A 23,845-nucleotide genomic window follows, 5' to 3' on the forward strand; every position below is an offset into this window, starting at 1 on the left:
AAAGTGAGAAAAGACCTGGGGTGTTCTGACATGTTAAGAGAAGAAGAGAGAGCGAGCCAGAACATGCACATGCTCCATACACATTTCCTTACCTCATCTGCCATGAGCCGCTTCAAAGTCTAGGAAACAGAGAAAAAAAGGAGGGAGAAGAAAAGAGATCAGTGAAATATCAAGGAACTCCCAAACATCAGAGCGGTTGAAGGGAGAAAGGAAAAGAAAATAAACAGAAAGGCTCTAAGCTACCTTCCACACACTAACAGATTTCTGCACAGACTCTGGGAAGGGGCAAGAGAAGTTATAACAACTTGGGGTGGGGGAGTAGAGAACTGAACAGATTCTAAAACCAGTGACCAACCACCTTATGAAAAGTGCTCCAGGCCGGGTGATGGTGGCGCACGCCTTTAATCCCAGCACTCGGGAGGCAGAGGCAGGCGGATACCTGTGAGTTCGAGACCAGCCTGGTCTGCTAGTTCCAGGACAGGCTCCAAAGCCACAGAGAAACCCTGTCTCAAAAAACCAAAAAAAAAAAAAAAAAAAAGGAAAAAGAAAAAGAAAAAAAGAAAAGTGCTCCATTTCATTAGTAAACAACACAAAATAAAACCACGCTCAAGTCTGGCCTAGTGGTACAAGTCCTAGCTACTTAGTAGGCTAAGGCAGGGGTACCATGAGTTCAAAATCTGTGTGGGCTAGCAAGCAAATCCAAGGCAGGCCAAGAAACATAGTAAGATTCTTTCAAAATTTTAAAAGAGGTAAGGATGGGTTAAAAACTCAGTGGTGGAGTCCTTGCCTAGCATGCAAAGCCCTAGGTTTGATTCCAAGTATCACAAATAGACAGATGAAAATTGTAATAATGAAGTTATCAGCTCATGTTCTCAAGGCTGACAGAAACACAGCTCGTATGTAAGATTCTGGGTCTGATCCCTACCTTTTTTTATCTGTCTAGCTGTAGAGGAACAATGGCTCTCTCATACTTTGCTGGTGTTAGCACAAACCACCGGGCTAACACTACCAAGTAAAATTAAATTCACATACATTATTATTCAACACAGCAATATAAGCATCTGCCCTGTGAAGTGTGCACTTAAATAACAAGTGCATACACAGACATATTGCAATATGTGAAACAGGAAGTTTCAATAGCCAGCGAGATGACATCAATCCAAATCATATTACTTGGAATGTAAGATTATAAAAGGCACCAGACCTAAAATTTGTCCAGCCTATAAGATGAGTTGGGGTAAAGACAGCACAGAAATTATGGGAGTGACTGACTAATGACTGTCACAGCTGGAGACCCATACCCTGAGAGGGAACTTACCCAAGGGCTAGGACCCAGAGGCAGAATACCCCAGAGATACAGGACAGAACCAAACACGAAAGGGAAAAGAAAAAAAAAATCAACGAAATGATTCATGATCCTCTGCTATACTCATAGATTGGTGCCTAGCCCAACTGTCATCAGAGAGCTTCACCCAGCAACTGATGAAAACAGATGTAGAGACCCAAAGCCAAACATCAATGACAGATCTCAGTGAATCAATCCTGCAGTAGAAGGGGAGATATGATTATAGGAGTCAGTGGTGTCAAGGGTTCCCAAGAAACCCCACAGAATCAACTAACCTGGGCTCATAAGGGCTCAAAGAGACTTAACCGACAACCACAGAGTCTGCATGAAACTGACGTAGGCCCATGTTACACTTGTATAACTTGGTCTTTGAGTGAGATTCCCAACAGTGAGCGCAGGGGCTATCTCTGACTGTGTTGCCAGCTTTGGGGACTCATTCCTCTTCCAGGATTGCCTCACCCAGCCTTAACAGAAGAGAGGCACCTAGTCTCACTGAAACTTGATATATCTTGGACTGGCTGATATCCAATCCCCCCTTCTACCCCCTCCTATGGAACAGTGGAGGAGGAATGGCTGGGGTCAGGGTGGAGGAGAAACTGATGAGAGGGGAGGGAGGGAAAACTTTGACTGGAATGTAAAAACAAAATAAATCAATAACAAAAAAGTGTCGGGTGTGGCAGCACACACCTTTAATCCCAACACTTTCAGAGTTTGAGGCCAGCCTGGTCTACAGAGCACAGCTGGGGTTTCAAGAAACCCTGTCTTGAAAAAAAAAATAAGCAAAAAATTATAAAGGGCATGATTATCTCAAATGCCCAACAATGATTAACTGTGACAACTATAGGTTATAACCAAGAACAAAGGGGTGTTTAGAGTGTTTATGATTTCTATGTCTTGACATGGGCAGTAACTATATAGGTGTTAAGTTATATTGCTCAATGTTTTCTATTTCTTTTATGTGTAATCACACACAAACGCACAAGTACTTTAAAGTTTGAATGCTTTAAGTCTAGGAAGGTGGGACGTTTTCTTCTTCACTCTATTCAACTTCAACCATATTTTTGTTGTTGGTCTTGTTAATATCCATGAAAAGCTAGGGTAAATGCCTCTTGACTAATTTAATGAAAAAAAAAAAAGTTGTCTTCACCACAGAGCTATTTATCTAGTCTCCTGATGACAGACGATCCATACCACTCTGATCCTCACAATCACACATCACAATTCAGTTAAGTCCACAGTAAATTAAGAATATTCACTTTGCCCTCCTGGGCCCAGAAGAGGTAAAGTTTCCACTGGCTGAGTACGAATCACTTGTCTGAGAACATGGGAACCTTTGCTCAGCACCCACGGATCTTCATGTGGACTGTTTATTGGGAGTACAGACAAGAGGATGGCAAAGCACTACCCAAGAAGACTGCAAAACATTTCCTTATTTTGTATCCCGAAGTCATCTGACACCCAGAGGTAGTTGTCAAACACACCTGTAATTCCAGCATTCCAGAAGCTAAGAAGGAAGGACTCAAAACTCAAAGCAGCCAGGGTTACACAGCAGGTTCAAGACCAACCTGAGCTTACTTAGAAAGGGTTCCTGTCTGACAAGGGTGGGCAGCAACAATAAGCTGCAGCTTCACAGGGTCAACACACTGAAATTAACAGTAACTGTGTGCATGCACTGTAGGACTTAAGTGATGTAAGTGGCATCTAGAAACAAGACACAAAGGGGATGCAACTTTCCTGCAGCTTAAGTTGTCATAGCCAAGATTCAGCTTATCTCAACATTGACCCCAAATTAAAAGTGTTTAAAAAACAAAAAACAAAAACAAGAAACAGTCAAGGAACTCTAAGGTGAATGTGCTATAGGTAACAGAACCGGAATCTAGACAATCCACAGCAGTGGGTTAAGTTAAAGAAAAAGGAACTAGCACCTTGTTCTTTCTGTGTACAGACTCTGGGTTCATCTCTTCCATCCACTTCCATTACCCTGGGTCCCTGCTTGTTCCACTGCAATGGTGTCTTAAACTACCAGGCACCTTCCGTTGTCTGCCCAACGCCATATCCATTCTCCAGATTAGATCCGAGAATACTCTCCTAAAGCTGGGTGTGGTGGGGCACACCTGGATCCCAGCACTGGAGAGAAGATGAGAGGATGAGGGAATCAAAGTCATCCTCGGCTACAGAGTAAGTCTCCCCAGTCTGGGCTACAAGAGACTGTCTGTCTCCAAAACAAACAAATTCATTGCCTTCAACTTAAAATCCAAACTCCTTACCATGGTATATAACTCTGTTACTCTTTCCCCCAAGGCTTGCGACTGAACAAACCCTCTTCCCTCAAAGCTTATTCTTTGGCCATGCTGACCTAGCTGCAGGCCCCAACAGCTCGCATGGCCTCACCATCCCAGCCTTTCCCTAGACTGCGGCCTCCCTCAGCCTACACTGTACTTCTCAAGCTAACTCACTCCAGCAGGCTTGGCAGGATGATTGCTTCTCTTGGATAAGTGCCTTTCCTGGTGTTTCCAAAATAATAGCTACCTGTCTTACTCACGGTACTGAGAGTGGGCTACAATTTTCTTTAGGTTGCCTGCTCTACTTCTTCCAGACTAAAAGGTTCCTTGAGTGTAGAGCCAGGGACCTAAAGAGTCAGTCCTTGGAAAGCCCTCAGCATCCATTCCACCTCTTCATTCTATCACTGAAGAAGCCAACACCAGAGAGACAGAGTGAATCATCAGTCACACAATCAGAAGTCTTCAGACCCTAACGTGCCCAGATCTGTGTTCCCCACACTCTTCTGCTTTATTCCCACTTCATTAGCAGTAATTCTGCCATAGATAAGCAAGCATACACAAACTCGGCAAAGAAAGAAATGCCCATTTCCCTTGCTTTCCTGGAGCATCATTAAAAATCTATCTGAACCTTAAAAATAGTTTTTGGAGGCTTAGGATGTGCTCATTTGGTAGAGTGCTTGCCAAGTGTGTTGGAGGGTTCTGGGTTTGCTCTCAACACCACGTAAATCTTACACGTTGATGCACATCTATAATGGAGAGATGAAGGCAGGAGAATCAGTTCAACATCGTCCTTGGCTACATAGCGAGATCAAAGAAAGAGGGAGATATATGAGACCATGTTTCAAAAATATATATATACTAAAACAAATATAAACAAAATAAAATAATCCACGTTTCAGTGTTCAACTTGGATTAAGGATCACAGAAGTAAACCATGCAGAAAAGCTGCAGTTCCCAAGAAAGTCCAACAGAGGGCAGCAACACCCAACAAAGCAAATAACAGCACAGACCAAATTCTATTTCTGAACCCAATACCCAAACACACAGCAAGCTCAGCTATTGAAATGGAAACCTGTTACTACGAGATACTGAGAACATGGCTTACTCACTCAGTGATGCATGTTTTCTCTTACAGATTCTATACACAGCGTTTGAAAAGGCTTTGTTTAATATTTGTTTAAGTTGGTTGGTTTTTTTTCTTCTTTCAGTTTTTTGAGACAGGGTTTCTCTCTGTAGCTTTGGAGTCTGTCCTAGAACTCACTCTGTAGACCGAGTTGGTCTCAAACTCACAGAGATCTGCCTGCCTCTGCCTCCTAAGTGCTGGAATTAAAGGCGTGTGCCACCACCACCCAGCTTTAGTTTTAATTTCTTATATATTATTTGTATGTGTAAAAGTCTGCATGTACAGATGTGTATGTGTGTGCCTGGTGTCCAAGAAGGACAGAAAAGGCATTAGACTCTGTGGAACTGGAGTTATAAGCACTTGGGAGCCTCTGAATAGGTACTAGGAACTGAACGGCCCCCTCCAAGTGCTTTAACTGCTGAGCCGTGTCTATAGTACCCACCCAAATCATTGGGTTTTTTTATTTTTTTTTTTATTTTTATGGAGTCTGTGATGAAGACAAGGACATTTCTAGATCATGAGAAGTGAAAAATCTAAAACAATGTACTCCAAAGAGACAATGCTACTCAAGGTACACTTGTGCCTGGTGCCTTAATGTCCCTCCATCTTTTAAGACTCTGATCATCTACCCAGCTCTCAGTGCATCTACTCAGCGTCTTCCATGATCTGCAAATCCTTACGGTCCCCACCTGAGTGATACAGCATACTTGCTGTCTCTCCAATGGAATGCACTACATACTACCACTCAGACCTTCAACCACAAAAACAGAGGATGAAAGAAACATAAACACTGATCTAAAATCTTAAAATAGCAAAGCAGATCTGGTTCATGAAAAGATTAATAAGCTAGCTAGGCAATGATGATGCATGTTGATCTCTGAGGGCAAGGCCAGCCTAGTCTAGAAAATGAGTTTCAGGACAGCCATGGCCCTACAGAGAAATACTATCTCAAAAACAAAACAAAACAAAAAAGGAAGGAAGAGAAGGGAAGGGAAAGGAAGGGAAGGGAAAGGAAGGGAAGGGAAGGAAAGAAAAGAAAAGGAGGGAGGAGTTTACCTAGGAGTAGGAGAAGCTACTCCAGTAGTTGAATCCCTAGGTACCCCACAAACAATCCAGCCTCACAGTGCCACTGAAAAAATACCCACCAGCAGCAATCTGCAAGTTTATTCTCAGGAAAGGGTAAAGAGATGGCCTCTAGATTGGAAGTACTGTTGTGGCAAACACTCAGCAAGTTTCCCCTACAATTCTCAGGAGGCTGGAACACTCTTCTCTGAGGTGGAGGTCCTAAAGCTACTGATCTAGTCTAAGATCACCCAGAGCATCACTGCCCAAAACAGGAGCCAGGAGACATAATGAACAATTACAAATTTTAACCCAAAAAGTAAACACTTTACTGTTACTTAGAACTGAAGCTCTATGCCTACCTTTCCATTTGTTTATGGACTCTAAATACAGATTAAACATCTCCTGACGAAATTTAGCAACTGCCCCAGAAATACGGAGCTTCTTCAACTTGATAAAGTATCTACCAAAAACCAAACACCACAAACAATGAAGAAATTCAACATGACATTTCAAACATAAAACTGTTCCCACCAGCACTGCCTAAAATAAACTCCCTAGGTATAAATCTAACAAAGTATGTACAAGATCTAAAGTCAAAAAAAATCAAAGAAATAGACAAATAAAGGATGTTCCATACTCATGAACAGGAAGATTTGATTACTTTAGGATCAATTTCTCCAAATTTAATCTATAGATTAAAACAACCCTAATTGTCGGGCGGTGGTGGTGGTGGACACCTTTAATCCTAGTACTTGGGAAGCAGAGACAGGGGAATATCCATGAGTTCGAGGCCAGCCTGGACTACAGATCCTGTCCAGGACAGCCAGGGCTACACAGAGAAACCCTGTCTCAAAGCACCCCCTCCCCCAAAAAACCAAACTCAACAAAATCTCAAATTGTTTTGTGATTAACAACAAATTTATTCTAATGTTTATAAGACATCTACATTTAAAAAATATAGACACAGATCTTATGCCAAAATAAGACTCAAATTGGGAATGATGGTACACACTTGTGATCTCAACTAGACTAAAGAGGCTGGGGGTTGTGAGTCTGAAGTTCACCTAGGCTACAAGAGTGGGAGACTGTATCAAAAACTAAACAAACAGGGATGAGGAGGTGACTCATGAATAAAGACTTGTGACCTGGGTTCAATCCCCAGAACCCAGAGAGTAGAAAAATTCAACTCCTGACTAACATGTGCATGTGCACATGCAGACACACACACACACACACACACACACACACACACACACACACACACACACACTTCATTCATTTAAAAATGAAGGGAAAAAGGAAGCAAACAACTATAAAAACTACAATGTACTCTGTTATGGACTGAACTGAAGTCCTCACCCCCAAAGGCTTCTACTTTGAGCCTCAGTTGGTAGTAGCATTTTGGACGGTTGTAGAACTTAGAAGGTGGGGTCTAGGTGAGGGGAAATGGTCACTGGGGGGAGATTCCTTGAAGTACATTATTCCTAACAGCTTGTTTCACCCCCTACTTTGTGGTAAACCATGAACTGAACAGCTCTCATCTGTTACATGTTTCTACTGCCATGATGGTCTGCCAAGCAACCATGGACTGAACCTTCCTGAGCCATAATAGATTCAAGCTGGTGTGACAGCAAATGCCTACAATCTCACAGAACAAGGCAGAGAGTTCAGAGTTCCTTCTTTAAGTGTTTTCTACTTGGCACTTTGGTAACAGAGACAGTACCTAACATATGCCTGGATGCTAGGACAACAATGAAATGCCCTGTCACACTGCAATGAAGAGACAGACTCCCTCCTAACGGAGGGCGGAGGGCGGCAGAGGTATATTTAGATGTAAAGTGCAAAAATTTTAATGACAAAGGACAATTAATAGGCTTTACTACTTTTCTGTCCTAAGAGCAGAATGAACAACTTTAAACTTTAAAATAAATTCAAGTCATTCTTTTTTTCTTTTACTTTTTTAAAGATTTATTTATTATACATACAACGTTCTGCCTGCATGCATATATGCATACCTGCACACAAGAGGGCACCAGATCTCATTATAGATGGTTGAGAGTCACCACGCGGTTGCTGGGACTTGAACTCAGAACCTTCGAAAGATCATTCAGTGCTCTTAACCTCTGAGCCATCTCTCCAGCCCCCCCCACCATTCTTTTTTCAAATGAGAAATAACCACCCTTTATTGGCTCCTCTTACTTTGACATTCTCTGCATTGTGTCTCATAGTGACAAAGTATAAAAGCAAACACATCTGATATTTGCTGCTTCAATATAACAGCTTAAGTGTAAACATTTGTAAGTTAAGGGCTATTTTTTTATTAAAAGCATATTCTAGAAGATGGATATCACACTGTATATTTATAATTCCACACTCAGGAGACTATGGCAAGGTAATGGGAATTTTGAGGCCAGTAAGACCCTGTGTCGAAACAAAAACAAACTCTAATCCAGAAACTGGCAATATCAAATGATATGTTTGCATTTTCTCGATTTTTATTTATATGTATGAGTATTTTGCCTGCATATATGTCTGTGTATCACATGCATACTTAGTAGCGTGGCGGTCAGAAGAGGTCATCAGATACACTGGGACTGGAATGACAACAGGTTGTTAGCCTCCATGTGGGTGCTGGGAATCGAACCCAAGTCCTCTGGAAGAGCAGTTAGCATTCTTAACAACTGAGCCAGCTCTTCAGCCCCTCAATGATTATTTCTTCAGAAATAAGTTAGAATTAAATTAAGTATTCTTTACATAATTATGAATCACTCCTTAAATTATGAGGCTCATTGTTCATCTTTTAGTCTTTAGAGCCTACATTTTAAATATTTTCTCTAAAATAATAATGTTATATAGCTAACATACATACATGTTATGCACCAAAAGTTAAAAAAATATTCCTATGAAACATTGTTTGTTTTTTTGAGACAGGTTCTCATTGTACAGCCTTGGCTGGCCTGGAATTCATTATGTAGAGCAGAATGGCTTCAACTCATCTACCTGCCTCCCAGATGCTAGAATTAAAGCATGTGTCACTATGCCCTATGTGTGGACATACTGATATACCACAGTGGGCATTTCATAGTTTATATGTAGAGAAGTAAGAGTTAATTTATGCCCATACTGGGAAACTCTTTTAAAAATATTTATTTATGGCTCAATGGTTAACAGTGTACACTGCTCTTGCACAGCCCCCGATACCGTAAAGCTGTTTGGAATTTCTAAAAATTGGTTTAAATTCAGTTAAAATGATAAGATAGTTGCAATGCAGTTTGGAGACTAATATTCTAAATGATACACTTAAAATTAAAACTATTAAATAAGACAGTGCTCAATTTGTTACGATCTAAACTATTCTGGGCTCTGGGGTCTTGCTGGTAACCCTGCCCCTACTCTAATTATAGGGCTCAGAAGATAAGAGCACTTGCTGCTCTTCTAGAGGTTCTGAGTTCTGCTCCCAGCACCCATGCAGCAGCTCAGATGTCTGTAGCTTCAATTTTAAGAGATTCAATCCAAAAAAGGTTATTAACTACCTGTTTACTCTCAAAGTCTCTTCAAAGAAACTGATATTGACTTTCAATAAAATTACTGGATATGTGTCTCCCAGCAAAAATGCTCTTTTTAAATTACTGCTCTACAAACGACAATGCAAAGACACAATTATACTAGTAGAAAATACGCATGGAAGACAAATCTAATAAAATCTATTACCTAAAACATACCAACAACTCAAGACTCAACAGTAGAGCCAGTTTACCAACCCATGAAAGACACACATTTAACACCAACAAAAAAGCTCATAAGAAGCTGCTCTACAGCCTACGTCATCAGGGACACCCAAATCCCAAAATACAACTATAAGCCTCTGGAAATGGCCAAGAGGCAGAACCTTAGTGCACCCTAATGCTGTGTGGCTGCGGAACACCACCCAACAAAGATCCTTGATGTGTGGTGGTTTTTGTTTGTTTTGTTTTAGAAAGAGTGTTACATAAATCAGGCTAAGGTCAAACTCAGGCTAATCCTCCTGTCTCTGTCTCTTGAGTACGGGGATTATAGGTATGAACTACCATGACTGGCTTTCCTTGATATTTATTTGAAAAACTTATGTCTACACAAAAACTTGTATACAAATTTTCATAATAATTGCTAAAACATGGTAAAAAAAAAGATTATTTTTATTTATGTTTTTGTGTTTGTATGTGTAGTTGCCCCAGGGGCAAGAAGAGGACAGCAAATCCCTAGGAACTGGAATTACAGGCAGTGATGAGCTGCCTGACAAGGGTGCTGGGAACTGAACAGAGATCTCTTTAGTACGTAAAGGAATAAACTTCAATACATAAAAGCCTATGGAAGCTGAGAAGACAGTTCAGTTGGTCATAAGGACCACAGTCTGACTGTTAGTACCTATGTTAAAAACAAACAAAACAAGCTAGGTGTGATGGCTGGCTCTTATAAACCAGCCAGGAAGGCAGAGGCAGGAAGGACCACTGGGACTCCTTTACTAAAAAAACCAATTAAGCCAACTTAATGAGAGACCTTTCTCAAAAAAAGATGGATGGACCCTGAGGAATGACACCCAAGGTTGTCCTGTAGTATGTGCATAGTTGTATGCTTATATACACATGTCAGAGCACATGTGTGCACCATGAATGTACAATTCAGATGAGCCAAGAACCTGGGCCAGGGTTAGACATATATTGTCAATTTCAAAAGCCAGGACAGAAACAGATGTTGATGATGACAGTCTTTAAAAGTCTAATGCAATTTTCATCATTCCGTTGTATTTTGTTTGCTGTTTTGCTTTTTTGAGACAGAGTCTTTTTTTAGTGGGTTTTTTGTTTGTTTGTTTGTTTTGCTTTTCGAGACAGGGTTTCACGGTAGCTTTTGGTTCCTGTCCTGGAACTAGCTCTTATAGACCAGGCTGGCCTCGAACTCATAGAGATCCTCCTGCCTCTGCCTCCTGAGTGCAGGGATTAAAGGCATGTGCCACCATCGCCCAGCGAGACAGAGTCTCAATAGATGTCCAGGTAGTTCACTTTGTAGTTCAGCCTGATCTTGGAACTTATAGTCTTCCTGCCTCTTCGGTCAATGGAGTGCTGGGATTACAGGCAAATGTCACCACAAATGGCTTCATTGCTCCATTACAACTGGTTACTCTCTATGCCTGGCATAGAACAAATATTCTTGGGGCTTCTTTGACCTCTCAGCTCTGCTAAAGTTCCTGTTTATTGTTATTTCAAGTCTTTCACTTGGTTTGTTCCTTTGTTTTGATGGAGCATATCCTAGAACAGCTTCCTGAAATACATGGGGATAAACTTTTTAAAGCTAAAATATGTAACAATGTCTATTTTGAAGTTGTATTTGATTAACTTTGTGTTTGGGTAGGGATTTGTAGGTTGAAAATTGCTTTTCCTCAGGTTTTTAAAGGGCCATTATAGTCAGGAAATGTGGGGTTGCTCTGGCTCCTGCATACTACCCATTTTCATCCTTCTGGTCAATTCTGTAGGATTTTCTTATGGATGTTTTGAAATTTAACCATGTTGGGTCTTTGTACATTCTATTTTTATCCCCGCTTTCAGTGCTGGGAATTTTATTTTATTTCCTTGGTAACTTGTTCTTCTGTTTGTTGTTTTTCTCTTATTTGGATACTGGTTTCCCATATTCTGAGCCTTGTTTGTACTTTCTTTTCTATTTAACTACACTCTTGTTGTACTTGGGAGGGGGTGATTTTTTTCCAATTCTTCAGCCCTTTTCTTCAGCTTTCATACTTTCTTTCTTCCTTTTATAGTTTTTCATTAGAAACAGGATTTCTCTTTGAGTACTGGAACACACTCTGTAAACCAGGCTGGCCTCGAACTCACAGAGATCTGCCTGCCTCTGCCTCCCAAGTGCCGGGATTAAAGGAATGTGCCACCACCTCCTGGCTAACTTTTATATTTTCAATTCCTAAAAACCCTTTTGCTTTTGAATTTTTCTCTAGTAGATATTAATTTCTGTTTTTAAACCTTCCCCTCTATATAGCAATTTACTTCTACTTTCTCCTGTTAGGAAATGTCCTCAGATGTCTGACAATCTTCTGTTGTCTGCTCATCGAAAGCAAGGGTCTAAACAACAGTTAGAAACTCTGGATGCATGGACTGTTGAATATTATTGCTGTTGTTTGTTTTGGGGTTTTTGGCTTTTATTGTTTGTTTTTGGATTCAGGGTTTCACTATGTAGCCTTGGCTGTCCAGGAACTTGCTCTGTAAACCAGGCTGGCCTTGAACTCAGATTTCCCGCCTTTGTCTCCTGAATGCTGGGATCAAAAAGTGTATGCTGCCACCACCACCCAGCCATCATTATTATCATGTCTACAAGATGTGTATGCATAGGCATACAGTGCACATTTGACGATCAGAGGACAACTTCGTCAGTTTTCTCCTTTCTTCTGCATGAGTTCCAGGGATCAAACTCAAGGTGCCAATCTTGACTAGCAGGCACCTTCACTTGCTGAGGCATGCAACCTGCCCTTGTTGTATGTGCTACTGTAGGGCACACTTGTTTCATATACATATTTTCAAGGACCACCACCATAATCTCTACAGAACGTTCCTATATGCCCCTATCCCAGCAGCTGCACAGTTTCCCTCTTTACTAACATTCTATGACACATTTGCTATAATTAATGACCCTTCACTGAGATACCATAATCATCCAAAGGTCATAATTTACTCTATGGATCACTCTTGGTATTTCATGGTTTATGGGTTTGAGCAAATACACCTAGAATAACCATTTCATTGCTATGAAAGTTCTGTCGACTGAGCCTTTCCATCCCCTTCCTCCTGAAGCCGCTGGCCTTTTTCTGTCTTCATGGTTGGCCTTCTCTAAAATGCCATTCAGTTGGTACCTTCTTTCACTTAGTAGTACAGACTTAAGGTTCTTCTATGTCTTCCTATCTTGATCATTTCATTTAACACTGAATGATATTCCATTGTCAAGTGTGTGTGTGTTCTGCCCTCCTGTCTTTTGTTTTCATATCTGAACTGTCAAAAACACTCACTCCATCCCACAGAATTTTCTTTCTGCCCTGATTTATTCAAGAAAGCTAATGCTGGTCATGGTGAGCTTAGGCACACAAAATCTACAACAGCATACTTCCCTAAGCATATTCCAGCTGATGTCTAAGGAGTTGGCTTTTACTGCAATCTTTCAAAATGCTCACCTATTTACCAGACCCCCCTGACCTGCTGGTTCCCTGATATCCTTCTCAGATCTTTAGATTCTGACAATCTAAAGTTGAGTTATGCCTTCAAGATACTATGCAGTGGGGGCTGGAGAAATGGTTCAGAGGTTAAGAGCACTGCCTGCTCTTCCAAAGGTCCTGAGTTCAATTCCCAGCAACCACATGGTGGCTCACAACCATCTGTATGGGGTCTGGCCTCTTCTGGCATGCAGGCATACACACAGACAGAATATTGTATACATAATAAATAAATATTTTTTAAAAAAAAGATACTATGCAGTGTATCTCCTGGAGTCTCCCACCAACAGTGGTAATACTGCCTTTTCTGTACAGTCTAGATTTTTACTTGTTACTCAATTTTCATAATATTCCATTTATATGCAAATAATTATTAATAAAAGTACAGCGCTTATTCTACAAAACTCTTGCCAGAACTGGATGAGTAGATAAATATCTACACGTCATTAGCTGGTTAAGAAAAAGCTTAAGAGAATTGTATTTACTAAAAGAAGCTTTCTCTTCTCAGAAAAATCTGTTTCATCAAGCCTTATTACATCAACATGAATTGACCACTGTGTACTGCATCAACAGTAACACCATAGAATACAATTGACAACGTACTGCAATGCAATAACCATCAATCAAAATAGAAATGAAAACCTGCTCTCTTCCTCCCCTCTTCCAGAGAGTAATTCAGTTCCTGATTCAGTCACCACATACTAATGTATTATGTGGTAAGATAAATCTTTTGGCTACCATCTACAAGAAATCACAAACTTCCTTGGGGCTAGAGAGGTGGCTCAATTAAGAACGCTTACTGAGGTCCTTCTACTGGACCTCAGTCTGGTTCCTAGAACCCATATGTAGGTGTTCGTAACCACCTATAACTCCAGTTTGAGATCCAATACCTCTGGTCTCTGTGGGCACCTGCACACACATTATGCAAATAAAACCACACAGGGACATACACATATACATAAAAATAAACAAATCTTTAAAAAAGAAATTAGACAGTAGACAATTTATTCTTTATAAGGAAACAGAACAGAAACTGTCAAAGGCAAGCTTTGTAAGGCCCCATAAGGCCAAACTAATTAAACTAAATGACTTTAAAGAGTCTGAAATAAACCCAGATAACTATTTATATAATAAATATAAATTAACTTTAACACTACTTTTGTATCCTGCATTTGTTATTGTGGTGACTTTATGTATGATTACTTTAGTTTTTAAGATTTTATTTTTAATTATGTATATGTGTGTCCACGTCTTTATGGGTATACACAAATGAGTACAGGGCCCACAGAGGCCTCAGAGCTAGAGGTATAGATGGTTATAAGCTGGGTACCGGGAACTAAATGGGTCCTCTGCAAGAGTAGATGGGCCATCTCTTCAGTCCCAATATGCTGGGCTGATGGAACTAAATCTGCCAGTCACACAGAAGTTCTTTTGCACGCCTAGTAACACATTTGTGCCTACTGTAAACTCAAAGATGTAAGAAACTTCATCCAGATTTATCTCTAAATGATTCTATAAATTTTGGAATTTTAATCTGAATCAGAAAAAGGGCACAGAATACTAAAAATAATTAATAAGCTTCTCTTGACACAGACTGTTTATATAGCCAAGTAAAAGGTAGTTAGTTACATAGTGTTCTTAGCAATAATCTAATAAGAGAATATTACTATTACTCTGAACACAAAGTATATTACACAGGAAAAAGTGACTCCAATTCTAGGACTATGTCCCTATTGTTAATCATGGACAGCTACTGCATGAGCCACATGGCCAGCAAAGGGGAAATACAAACCCACAAGTACAAAACCACAGCTCAGTACTTTCTAAAGATTTAGTTCAGGCTAATGTAACCACCTGTAACTTTTATGTTTGAGCTATCTGAGCTCCTGGCCAAGTGACTACCACAACTGCACAGCTGAATATCAGTTGGACCCACACTGTGTGATGAACCTGGGCAGACCAGGATCCCCGAGAACTCAAGTTTTCTCATCACTGCAATCAGAACGCAATTCACTAACTACCTCGGTCTATCCAACACCCTTTTGTTGTTGTTTTGTCTTTGGAAACAGGGTCTCTTTATGTTATCCCTACCTGTCCCGAAATTTTATATTTAGATCAGTGTGCTGGTTAGTTTCTATGTCAACTTGACACAAGGTAGAGTCATTTTGGAAGAACGTACTTGAACCAAGAACACTCCTAGCACTCAGGGAGGCAGAAGCGTGTGGGTCTCGAAGTTCAAGGCCAGCCTGGTTTACAGAGGGAGTTCCAAGACAGCCAGAGCCACACAGAGAAACTGTCTTGAAAAACAAGAAACAAAACAAAACAAAACAGAGCAGGCCATGAGGAACAAGTCAGTAAAAACTGCACTCCTCCATGGCCTCTGCTCCAGTTCTTACCTCCAGGATCCTCTCCTGACTTCCCTGGACGCTGCTGTAAGCTATAGGATGAAACAAACCCTTCCCTCCCCAACGTGCTTTGGGTGATGGTGTTTAATCACAGCAACAGAAACGCTGCCTAAGACAACCAGGCTGGCCTATAAAATTAGAGACCTGCTTGCCTCTGCCTCTCAAGTGTGTGGTTTAAAGGCATTCATGCTTTTTTTCGACTACCTACTTTTGGGCTAATTCAAAACAAGGAACATACTAGTGCAGTAGACTTCTAAGATGCGACCCCAAATCTAAACTATCACAGACTGTCACTAACAAGAGAGAAAGTTACAAACTGACTTCTAAGAAAGACTACTTAGTAGGTCTGACCAACCACACAAGTGCTTCAAATCCAGACACTATGACACATAGATTCAGCATGCCATTCTTGGCCTGAAGATTAAGGAGGCCAAAGCACAAGAATTATAGGTAGCCTCTGGAAGCTGAGTGCTGTACCAAACTGAAAGTCAGTAAAGAAACAGAGCCCCACAATTGTGAGGGACTGAATTCTTCAATTTCAGACTCTAATGAGTGTGGAAGCAGACATCCCACAGAGCTCAACTGACATCTTGATTTCAACCCTGTCACACTCTGAGAACCCACGCACACTGTCCACACCATACTTTAAGTTGAGAGGTAATTACACAGCAATAGGAAATTCATACATTATTCCAACTACTGAAATCCAGATTTATTTAGATCTAGTTTTAAAAGAAAGACTTTGTGAGTTTTGATTTTTATTTCTGAGACGCTAGAAGTAATTGTAACTCCTTGTGCTTTAGTTCTGCTAGAAACTAAACAATGGCCAGCTGTGGAGGCCTGTCTATAATTCTAGAGCTCAAGAGGCATAAGCAGCAAGATTGTGAGTTTGAGACCAGCCTGGCTTTATAGCTATTCTAAGACCACCCTGGGCTATACAGGAAAACCCAGTCTTAAAAGTGGATGTGAAGGGGGTACCTGGTTCAAAAAGAGCAAATAACTGCACACGCCTCTCAGGATCACTGTTACCCTAAGTAAACAAAGGGTGAAAGATCACCCTGTGAAGGTGCTTTCTGTCTTACTACAGAAAGGCTTCTAGTAAAGTAAACCCTTGATCACTAAGCAGGCAACACTGGACTTCAGGAACATGCTGTGATTTAAAACAATTCTTTGTCTATAAATTTATACTTAGCCATCATCTACACCAGTTTCTTATTTTTTATATGTCAGATCCTTCTTAATTGTTGCTACTCTCTGTGGCTGTTAAGTGGTACAGGAGCAAAAGTTGTGTTTTACTCACATGATGTATCTTAAGCTATATTTTAAATTAACACCACTATAGATTTTGAAGCACCATCATAAGCAAGCATAGTATATTTTTAATACTATTCGAATTGAGCAAGTAATAAAAGGTTTTGAGTTCTAGGATAGAAAACTAGGATTATTACATACAGTAAACCACCAGACTAAGCCATCAATGTCTTTCCCTGTGAATGAGACCAGAGACTATGCTTAGTGTTTCAGTCCACAAGACATATTTATGAACTGTCCTTGGGGAAATTGTTGTGGAACAGACAAGATGTCATGTAGGAGTGCTTCCATCTTTTAAAAAGTAATTAGTTCTCGATAATGACAAAGGCGACTACCTACAGGCAAAATGGGAAAGAAGTGTCACAACAACTTCCTTTCAAATTCTATATATCTTCCAGGAAAGAATGGTAGAACTTGACATCCAGAATCTATGGAGTTTGCCTCTGATTCACTTCTTTATTCTATCACAGGACTGAAATTAAGTTCCTTAGAATGATGAGGCAACAGGGATTTACAACACAGACTTGAACTCAATTACCACGAAACCTTAATCTAGCTTTGCCACAAAATTTACAACATTTACACCAAAGGATAGTAGGGAAGGGTAAGAAGCATTATTTGCTGTTTGAAATCTGCCACAGTTTTAGTATTTCTATCTTTAGGACTATATTATCTCATTTGACTGGTGATGAAGAATAAATAATAAAGTAAAATGATAAAAATCAAAGTACCCTGTAAAAATTAAATAAGACATGGTGACGGAAACTGGCAGGACTCCCTTCTCTACTTCCCCCTTCCACAGAAACAGAAGTCAGTCAGAAGTGGAGAGAAGGAAACAATGAGTAAGTTTAAATACAGAGAACGCTCCCTTCCATTTCCACCAATGGCCCAAGGCGGATGGCAAATGAATCCACAGCTCAACTCCATGTACGGAAAAACCGAATTCTGACATCACAATTACTGGTACCCGTTAGCCTAAATGGGAGTGGTGCAAAGTTGCAACACTCATCTCAAAAAAGAAAAAAAGTTAACCCAAGGAAAAGGAAATCTAAATGGGGGGGGGGGAATAGAATTGAAAAATATGGACCATAAAGCTCAAAGTCAATTGTGAAGCCAGACATGGCATACACTGGCCTAGTACTTGAGAGAAGTACTAGAAGTACTAAAGAAATTGAGAGTTCAAAGCCAAACTAGGATATGAAACAAGACGGTCTCAAAATCCTAAGTAACAGACTGGTGATATGGCTCAGTGTATGAAGGTACTTGCCACCAAGCCTGGCTTACTACCTGAGCTTAATCCCTGGTGGAAAGAGAAAACAACTCCCTCAAGTATTCTCTGACCTCTACATGTGTTGAGGCATGTGCATGTATACACACACAAACACACACACACAAACACACACACACACACACACACACACACAGCCTAGATCCCAAAAATGGAAGATAGGCGTATGGTCCCTATGATGGTTCAGGAAAAAGTGCCAAAGAAACAGTTCATCTACCCAGGTCCAGAATTCCCCAATACATACACAAGTCACAAGTATACACAACTTTTATGTCAACTATACCTCAATATATCTGAGAGAAGTAAGCAAATAATAAACCCACTAGAATTCACTAAACAGCAACAAAGGAAACAGTAGGATAGTACAAGATCTTTCAATCCTTATTAAGAATTCTCTCATTACAACAGTTTCGAGCCAGTGTCTTCTTCCTGACTGCACATCAGGGACCACGGAGAAGATTCCAGGCAAGATCCATGTCAGCTGCAGTCAGAAATGCCCTAACAGCATTAGGTAGTTGTAGTCCATTCCCTATTTCAGTACTCTACTTAAACATTTGAAATCACTTAAAACTTTTCCTCTATCTAAAAACCATCTCAGCATTTGGGAGTCAGAGACAGGTGAATCTCAGGAGTCTCAGGCCAGCCTGTCCTATACAAGTTCCAGGCTTGCCAAGAATACACAGGCAAGAAGCTGTCTCAAAAACCAAATAAATAAATAAACAGAAAGAAAGTTATTGGAGGGCATTGGCTAGTATAGTGACATACATTAGCATTATGGGGGAGTACTTTCTTTTTTATTTAAATTTTTACTTTTTTGCAAATTTTTACTCCTCTTTTCTCCTAACTCTTCCTGTGTCTCCCCACTCAATGCCAAATTACTGACTTCTTTTATTACTAGTTACAAGTATACATATATTGTTATATATACACCCCACATGCACACAAGACCTGCTGAGTCCATTTAATGTTGTTTCTATATACTGACCTTAGGATTGGATAACCCTATCAGTGGACTCTCTAGAAAAGACAGACTCTCCCTCTCAGTATCCAGCAGGCCTGTAGCTCTACATTTAGAGGATAGAGCCTTCTAATAAACTTCATTTTCCAACTGAAATTAAAATAAGGAGGGGGAGGCTTGGAATTGAAAAGTATAAACTACAAAGCTCTAAGCCAACTGGAAACCAGACATGGCACACATCTAAAGTCCTAGTACTTAGGAGGCTGAGGCAGGGAGATTGAGAGTTCAAAACCAAACTGGGATACTGTCTTAGTATTAGAATTTGTTTGCTAACAGGTCCAAATGCATGTTACTCCTCTAGTGATCAAGGAGGTGAATCTGAGGAAAAAGAAAAAGTAACTTCCTACCTCCAGTTCAGCTCATCTTAAAGGACTGCGATAGGCTATCATACATCATAGATAGCTGAAAGTCTAGAAACAAGGAGAAAAGGGTATTCTGGTTTTTTTCACTATTCATGCAAAGAAAAGCAAGTGGATCCAGGCTGGGGACACCACGCTCCTCTTACAAGTCTACAGTGCCAGCACCTTACACTACAAGACACTCAGGGGTCTGGAGAACAAGCTGCCAACAGACAAGGTGCTCAAAGCTGGGAAATAAGTTATCTAGCAGACAAGGCTATCTTCTCTGCTGAGGGAAGGGGGTGAAAGGCACAAGAAATGAATAATCTGTAATTCGCAGACAGATGCACACAAAGTTTCCTTCTCAAACACCTTAAAATTCTAATAAAACCTGAACACATTTAATCCCAGCACTCGGGAGGCAGAGGCAGGCGGATCTCTGTGAGTTCGAGGCCATCCTGGTCTACAAGAGCTAGTTCCAGGACAGGAACCAAAAGCTAGGGAGAAACCCTGTCTCGAAAATCAAAAAAAAACAAAAACAAAAAAAACAAAAAAAACAAAAAAAAAAAACAAAAAAAAAACCTGAACACATGTCAGAAACATGTAATATTTCTTCCAGGTTTCAATCTATTTCTCAAGCTCCAAATACTATACTGTTCCTCCTCGTTCTCTTACTGAACCTTCTGAGTTCGGGGAAGACTGCCATTGCTCCTTTAAAAAGGGGTGTTGACCATTCATTTAGAAAGAGTCAATGACTCAGGAATGCTGTTTCTCAATCACCGTAGCAACCCTGTCCTCCTCCCTTGTGATGTGAGCAGCAGCAGGACATCTTCTCCTCTAGTAGGCGCATGGGACAGACACACCCAAGGCCCAGCAGACAGGAAGTCCCTACAGCTGCTCTCTATCATTTCTACATGCAAGCACCAAGCATGAAGACACCTGTTTTAAATCCTAACCCCGATTTCTTTTCATTCAAAATAATAGTTACAGCCTTTTTTCTCCTCACATCATCACTGAATAGCCAGAAATAATCATCTACTGATAATGGAATAAATAATCCCAAAATTACAGTGCTACTCAAAAACCCAGGGTTGAGCTAATGAAACCACAGCAAACATTTTCTAGCCTTTTATGAACCTAGAAGGAGGGTTTAAGAGAAATCTTGGAGAGCAGAAGCACAGTGATGATTTAAATTCTCATGACTGTTCACCAGAAATAAGCCAAAGTTGAAGTCATTCTGATCCTTCTAAGAAATCAAACTATGTTGAACTATGTTATGACACAATCACATACACAATTTCATTTCAGAGTACTTAGAACTCAAAGGTTTCCAAATAGCAAACACTTCTATTGGTCCTATTTTAAATAACTTCAATTTCTGAAAAACAAAGGTTTTACTTTATACATATCTATATTTCTTTAGAAAGAGCTACATGATGCTTTTATAATAAAAATGTATTTCCATTTCAAATAAAAATAATTCTTAGGGGCTAGAGAGATGGCTCAACAAAGCACTAGCTGCTGTTCTAGAGGACCTGGGTTAAATTCCTAGCACCCGCATGGCAGCTCACAGCTGTCTGTAACTCCTCTTCCAGGAGATTCAATGCCCTCCTACAGATACACCCAGGCAAAACACCAATGTACATAAAATAAAAATAAATTATTTTAATTAATAAAAAATTTTGAAGCTTGAAGAAATGGAAATTTTTAGAATATTTTAAAAGTAGAAACCATCACTGTAATTCTATGAAAAATTTGTGTATGCATAACAACTAGAATATCCATATATCATGCATAACAACTAGAATATCCATATATCATGTGGATAAAAACAAAAAGCAGAAACTAGCTTCCTGGATGTTTTGAAAATGTATAAAAAGTTTTTAAAAACTCATTAGCACATCATTTAAAGCAAAACATCCTCCAATTCCCATATTCAAAATATTCTAGACTTCCTCTTCTACTGTATACCTTAGTAATATTCTGACAGCAACTTTAGCAAATATTCTGACAACGAGCACTTGTAGAATTTAAGACTAATAACACAAAGTGAGAGATCTGGATTCTAAAACCTAGCTCATCTAATCAAGACCAACAAAACAGCTCTAGGCGTCTGTCCTCCTCATTTAAAGGAAAACTGGGTCAAATCATTTCTAGGGTCTCCCTGGGCACCTTGAAGACTGTAATTGGTTACTATTGCTCTCTTTAAGGGGTGCCCATTGCCTGCTGCTTGCCTGATAACACATATCCTACAGTGGTTTCTTACCACTTCTTCTTGTGGTTTCAATCACAGGAAACAGACGTCACCCATGGCCTACAAGTAACGAACAAGCTGTAGCAAAGGCTAAGAGCTGCCAACCAGGACCAACTCCCATCCCTTTAAAAATACAAGGATCAAGAAATCATTAGAGAACCCTGCAAAAGAGGAGCCTTGACATATATCTCCCACAAAAACAAAACTAGAAATGTTTCTGTAATCCCAACAAGATGGAACAGTTTTACAGCAGTCCAAAGCCATCAGCTGCTATGGCCAAATAAAGGAACTAAAGATATTCTACAGCTGACTGAGTATGTGTTAAGAAAGAATGGTATGGGGCCTGGGAGATGACTCAAAGGTTAAGAGTACTTGCAGGGGACCCTGGATCCTCTTGCACACTGGGTCAGTTCCCAGTATCCACACAGCAGCTCACAACCAACTGGAACTGCAGAGGATCCAATGCCGGCTTCTGAACCCCATGTAGCACATGGTATTCACGCATGCAGGCAAAACACTCATACACATAAAATTAAATGTTTGCTTTTGTTTTTTTGAGACAGGATTTCTCCGTGTAGCCCCTGCTGCCCTGAACTCCCTCTATAGACCAGGCTGGCCTTGAACTCAGAGATTCACCTGCTTCTGCCTCCGGAAGTGCAGCGCCACCACCGGCCGGTGATAATTTTTTTTTTTTTTTTTTTTTTGCTAAAAGAATGGTGCACTATGACCATTAATTACCACTTACTATGGAGACCCAGACATATCCTACAGCCTACAGTCTCATTCTCCTCTTTAATGGTCTGTGTAAACCTTTCTACAGCCATGAAAAACTGTGGTATTAATAGATTGTAATACCATGGGAACTTGCACTTACTCACTTCACATGAGCATTGGGTCAAATACTGCTCTCACTTATAGTGGTATAAAAGTCAGCAGCCTTGCACTTTGTAAAATAACTCAGAGATGTTTAATTATACATAATGTTCCTTTATTAAACACAACTCATAACTGTAAGACAGTATCTCCAGAGATAGTAATCATTTTTTTCTTTGTAGCGCTCTTCTGGTTGGGTAGTTATGTTAGTGGTTCTCTAGCTCAGTTACCTTGGTGAGAGATAACTAATGCTTTCAGAACTGTCCATCTCTTATATTAGACCATGAAAGGGGGGAATCTTGAAGCAAGACTCCCAAACTGACACTGAAACCAAGTACAGAAAAAGCTATAGATAACAAAAGCTATCAGGAAGAACATTTAGGAGAAGCAACTGGACCCAAATATAGGTTCAGATTGTTCTCACAAAGGTATTATCTGACTGGGCCCACAATTTGATCATATAGCCTTAAGTTCCAGCTGAAAAAGTCTCATTTTTAAGATTTAAACAATCTCTGAAAAGATGGATACATTATGAGTGGTAAAAGAATTTAAACTTCCTAAATACCATCAAAAGTAGCAAAAATTATTTGCGGGGGCTGACAGATGGCTCAGTGATTAAGAGTACTGATTATTCTACCAACGGACCAGGGTTCAATTCCCAGCACCCATATGTGGGTGTACCCACACAAATAAAATAAAAAATAAATATTTCCTGGATCTAAACACAAAATCTGAGTTCTTAGATATCCTAACTACATAATGTCACCACCATACATTATATAGCCCCAAACTGATATTAATATGTATACATGCTATAAAGTGCTAACTTTCGGTCCTTTTTTTTCTATACATGTTTACAGGAAGGGAACCTAAAATCTCTGCCAAGGAAAATAACCGCTCGATGTGACTTTAGCTTTTCTGAAGATCTACGTCCCATCACTCTGACTCCTGTAACAATGGCATGTCCCTTCACTTCTAGCACACATCCACATACCTGAGCTTCTGTTTGTTCTTTTCCCCACCTTAGAAAATTCCTTCCCTGTCTACTCCACCAATCAAGTTTCCTTCCAGGACCAGCCACAGTCCTCATCTCCAAGGAAGTGAACAACTGCCCATTACCATCCAGGATTATTTACAGAATCTAAGACACCAGCACAGCCGGGCGGTGGTGGCGCACGCCTTTAATCCCAGCACTTGGGAGACAGAGTCAGGTGGATCTCTGTGAGTTCGAGACCAGCCTGGTCTACAAGGGCTAGTTCCAGGACAGGCTCCAAAACCACAGAGAAACCCTGTCTCGAAA

General features: G+C 40.2%; 1 protein-coding gene across 2 annotated transcripts in view; it reads right to left on the reverse strand.

The window, feature by feature from the left end:
- Positions 1 to 23,845, reverse strand: part of Diaph1 (diaphanous related formin 1) — a 98,955-nt gene that overhangs the window by 67,092 nt on the left and 8,018 nt on the right. For both annotated transcript variants that reach the window (XM_013349574.2, XM_005356006.3), the window contains exon 2: positions 93 to 119. In XM_013349574.2, coding sequence (XP_013205028.1) covers positions 93 to 119 — 27 coding nt within the window. The remainder of the gene's footprint in view (positions 1 to 92; positions 120 to 23,845) is intronic.

This window comes from Microtus ochrogaster, chromosome 18 (genome assembly GCF_000317375.1).
Source record: "Microtus ochrogaster isolate Prairie Vole_2 chromosome 18, MicOch1.0, whole genome shotgun sequence".
Classification (NCBI taxonomy): Eukaryota; Metazoa; Chordata; class Mammalia; order Rodentia; family Cricetidae; genus Microtus; species Microtus ochrogaster.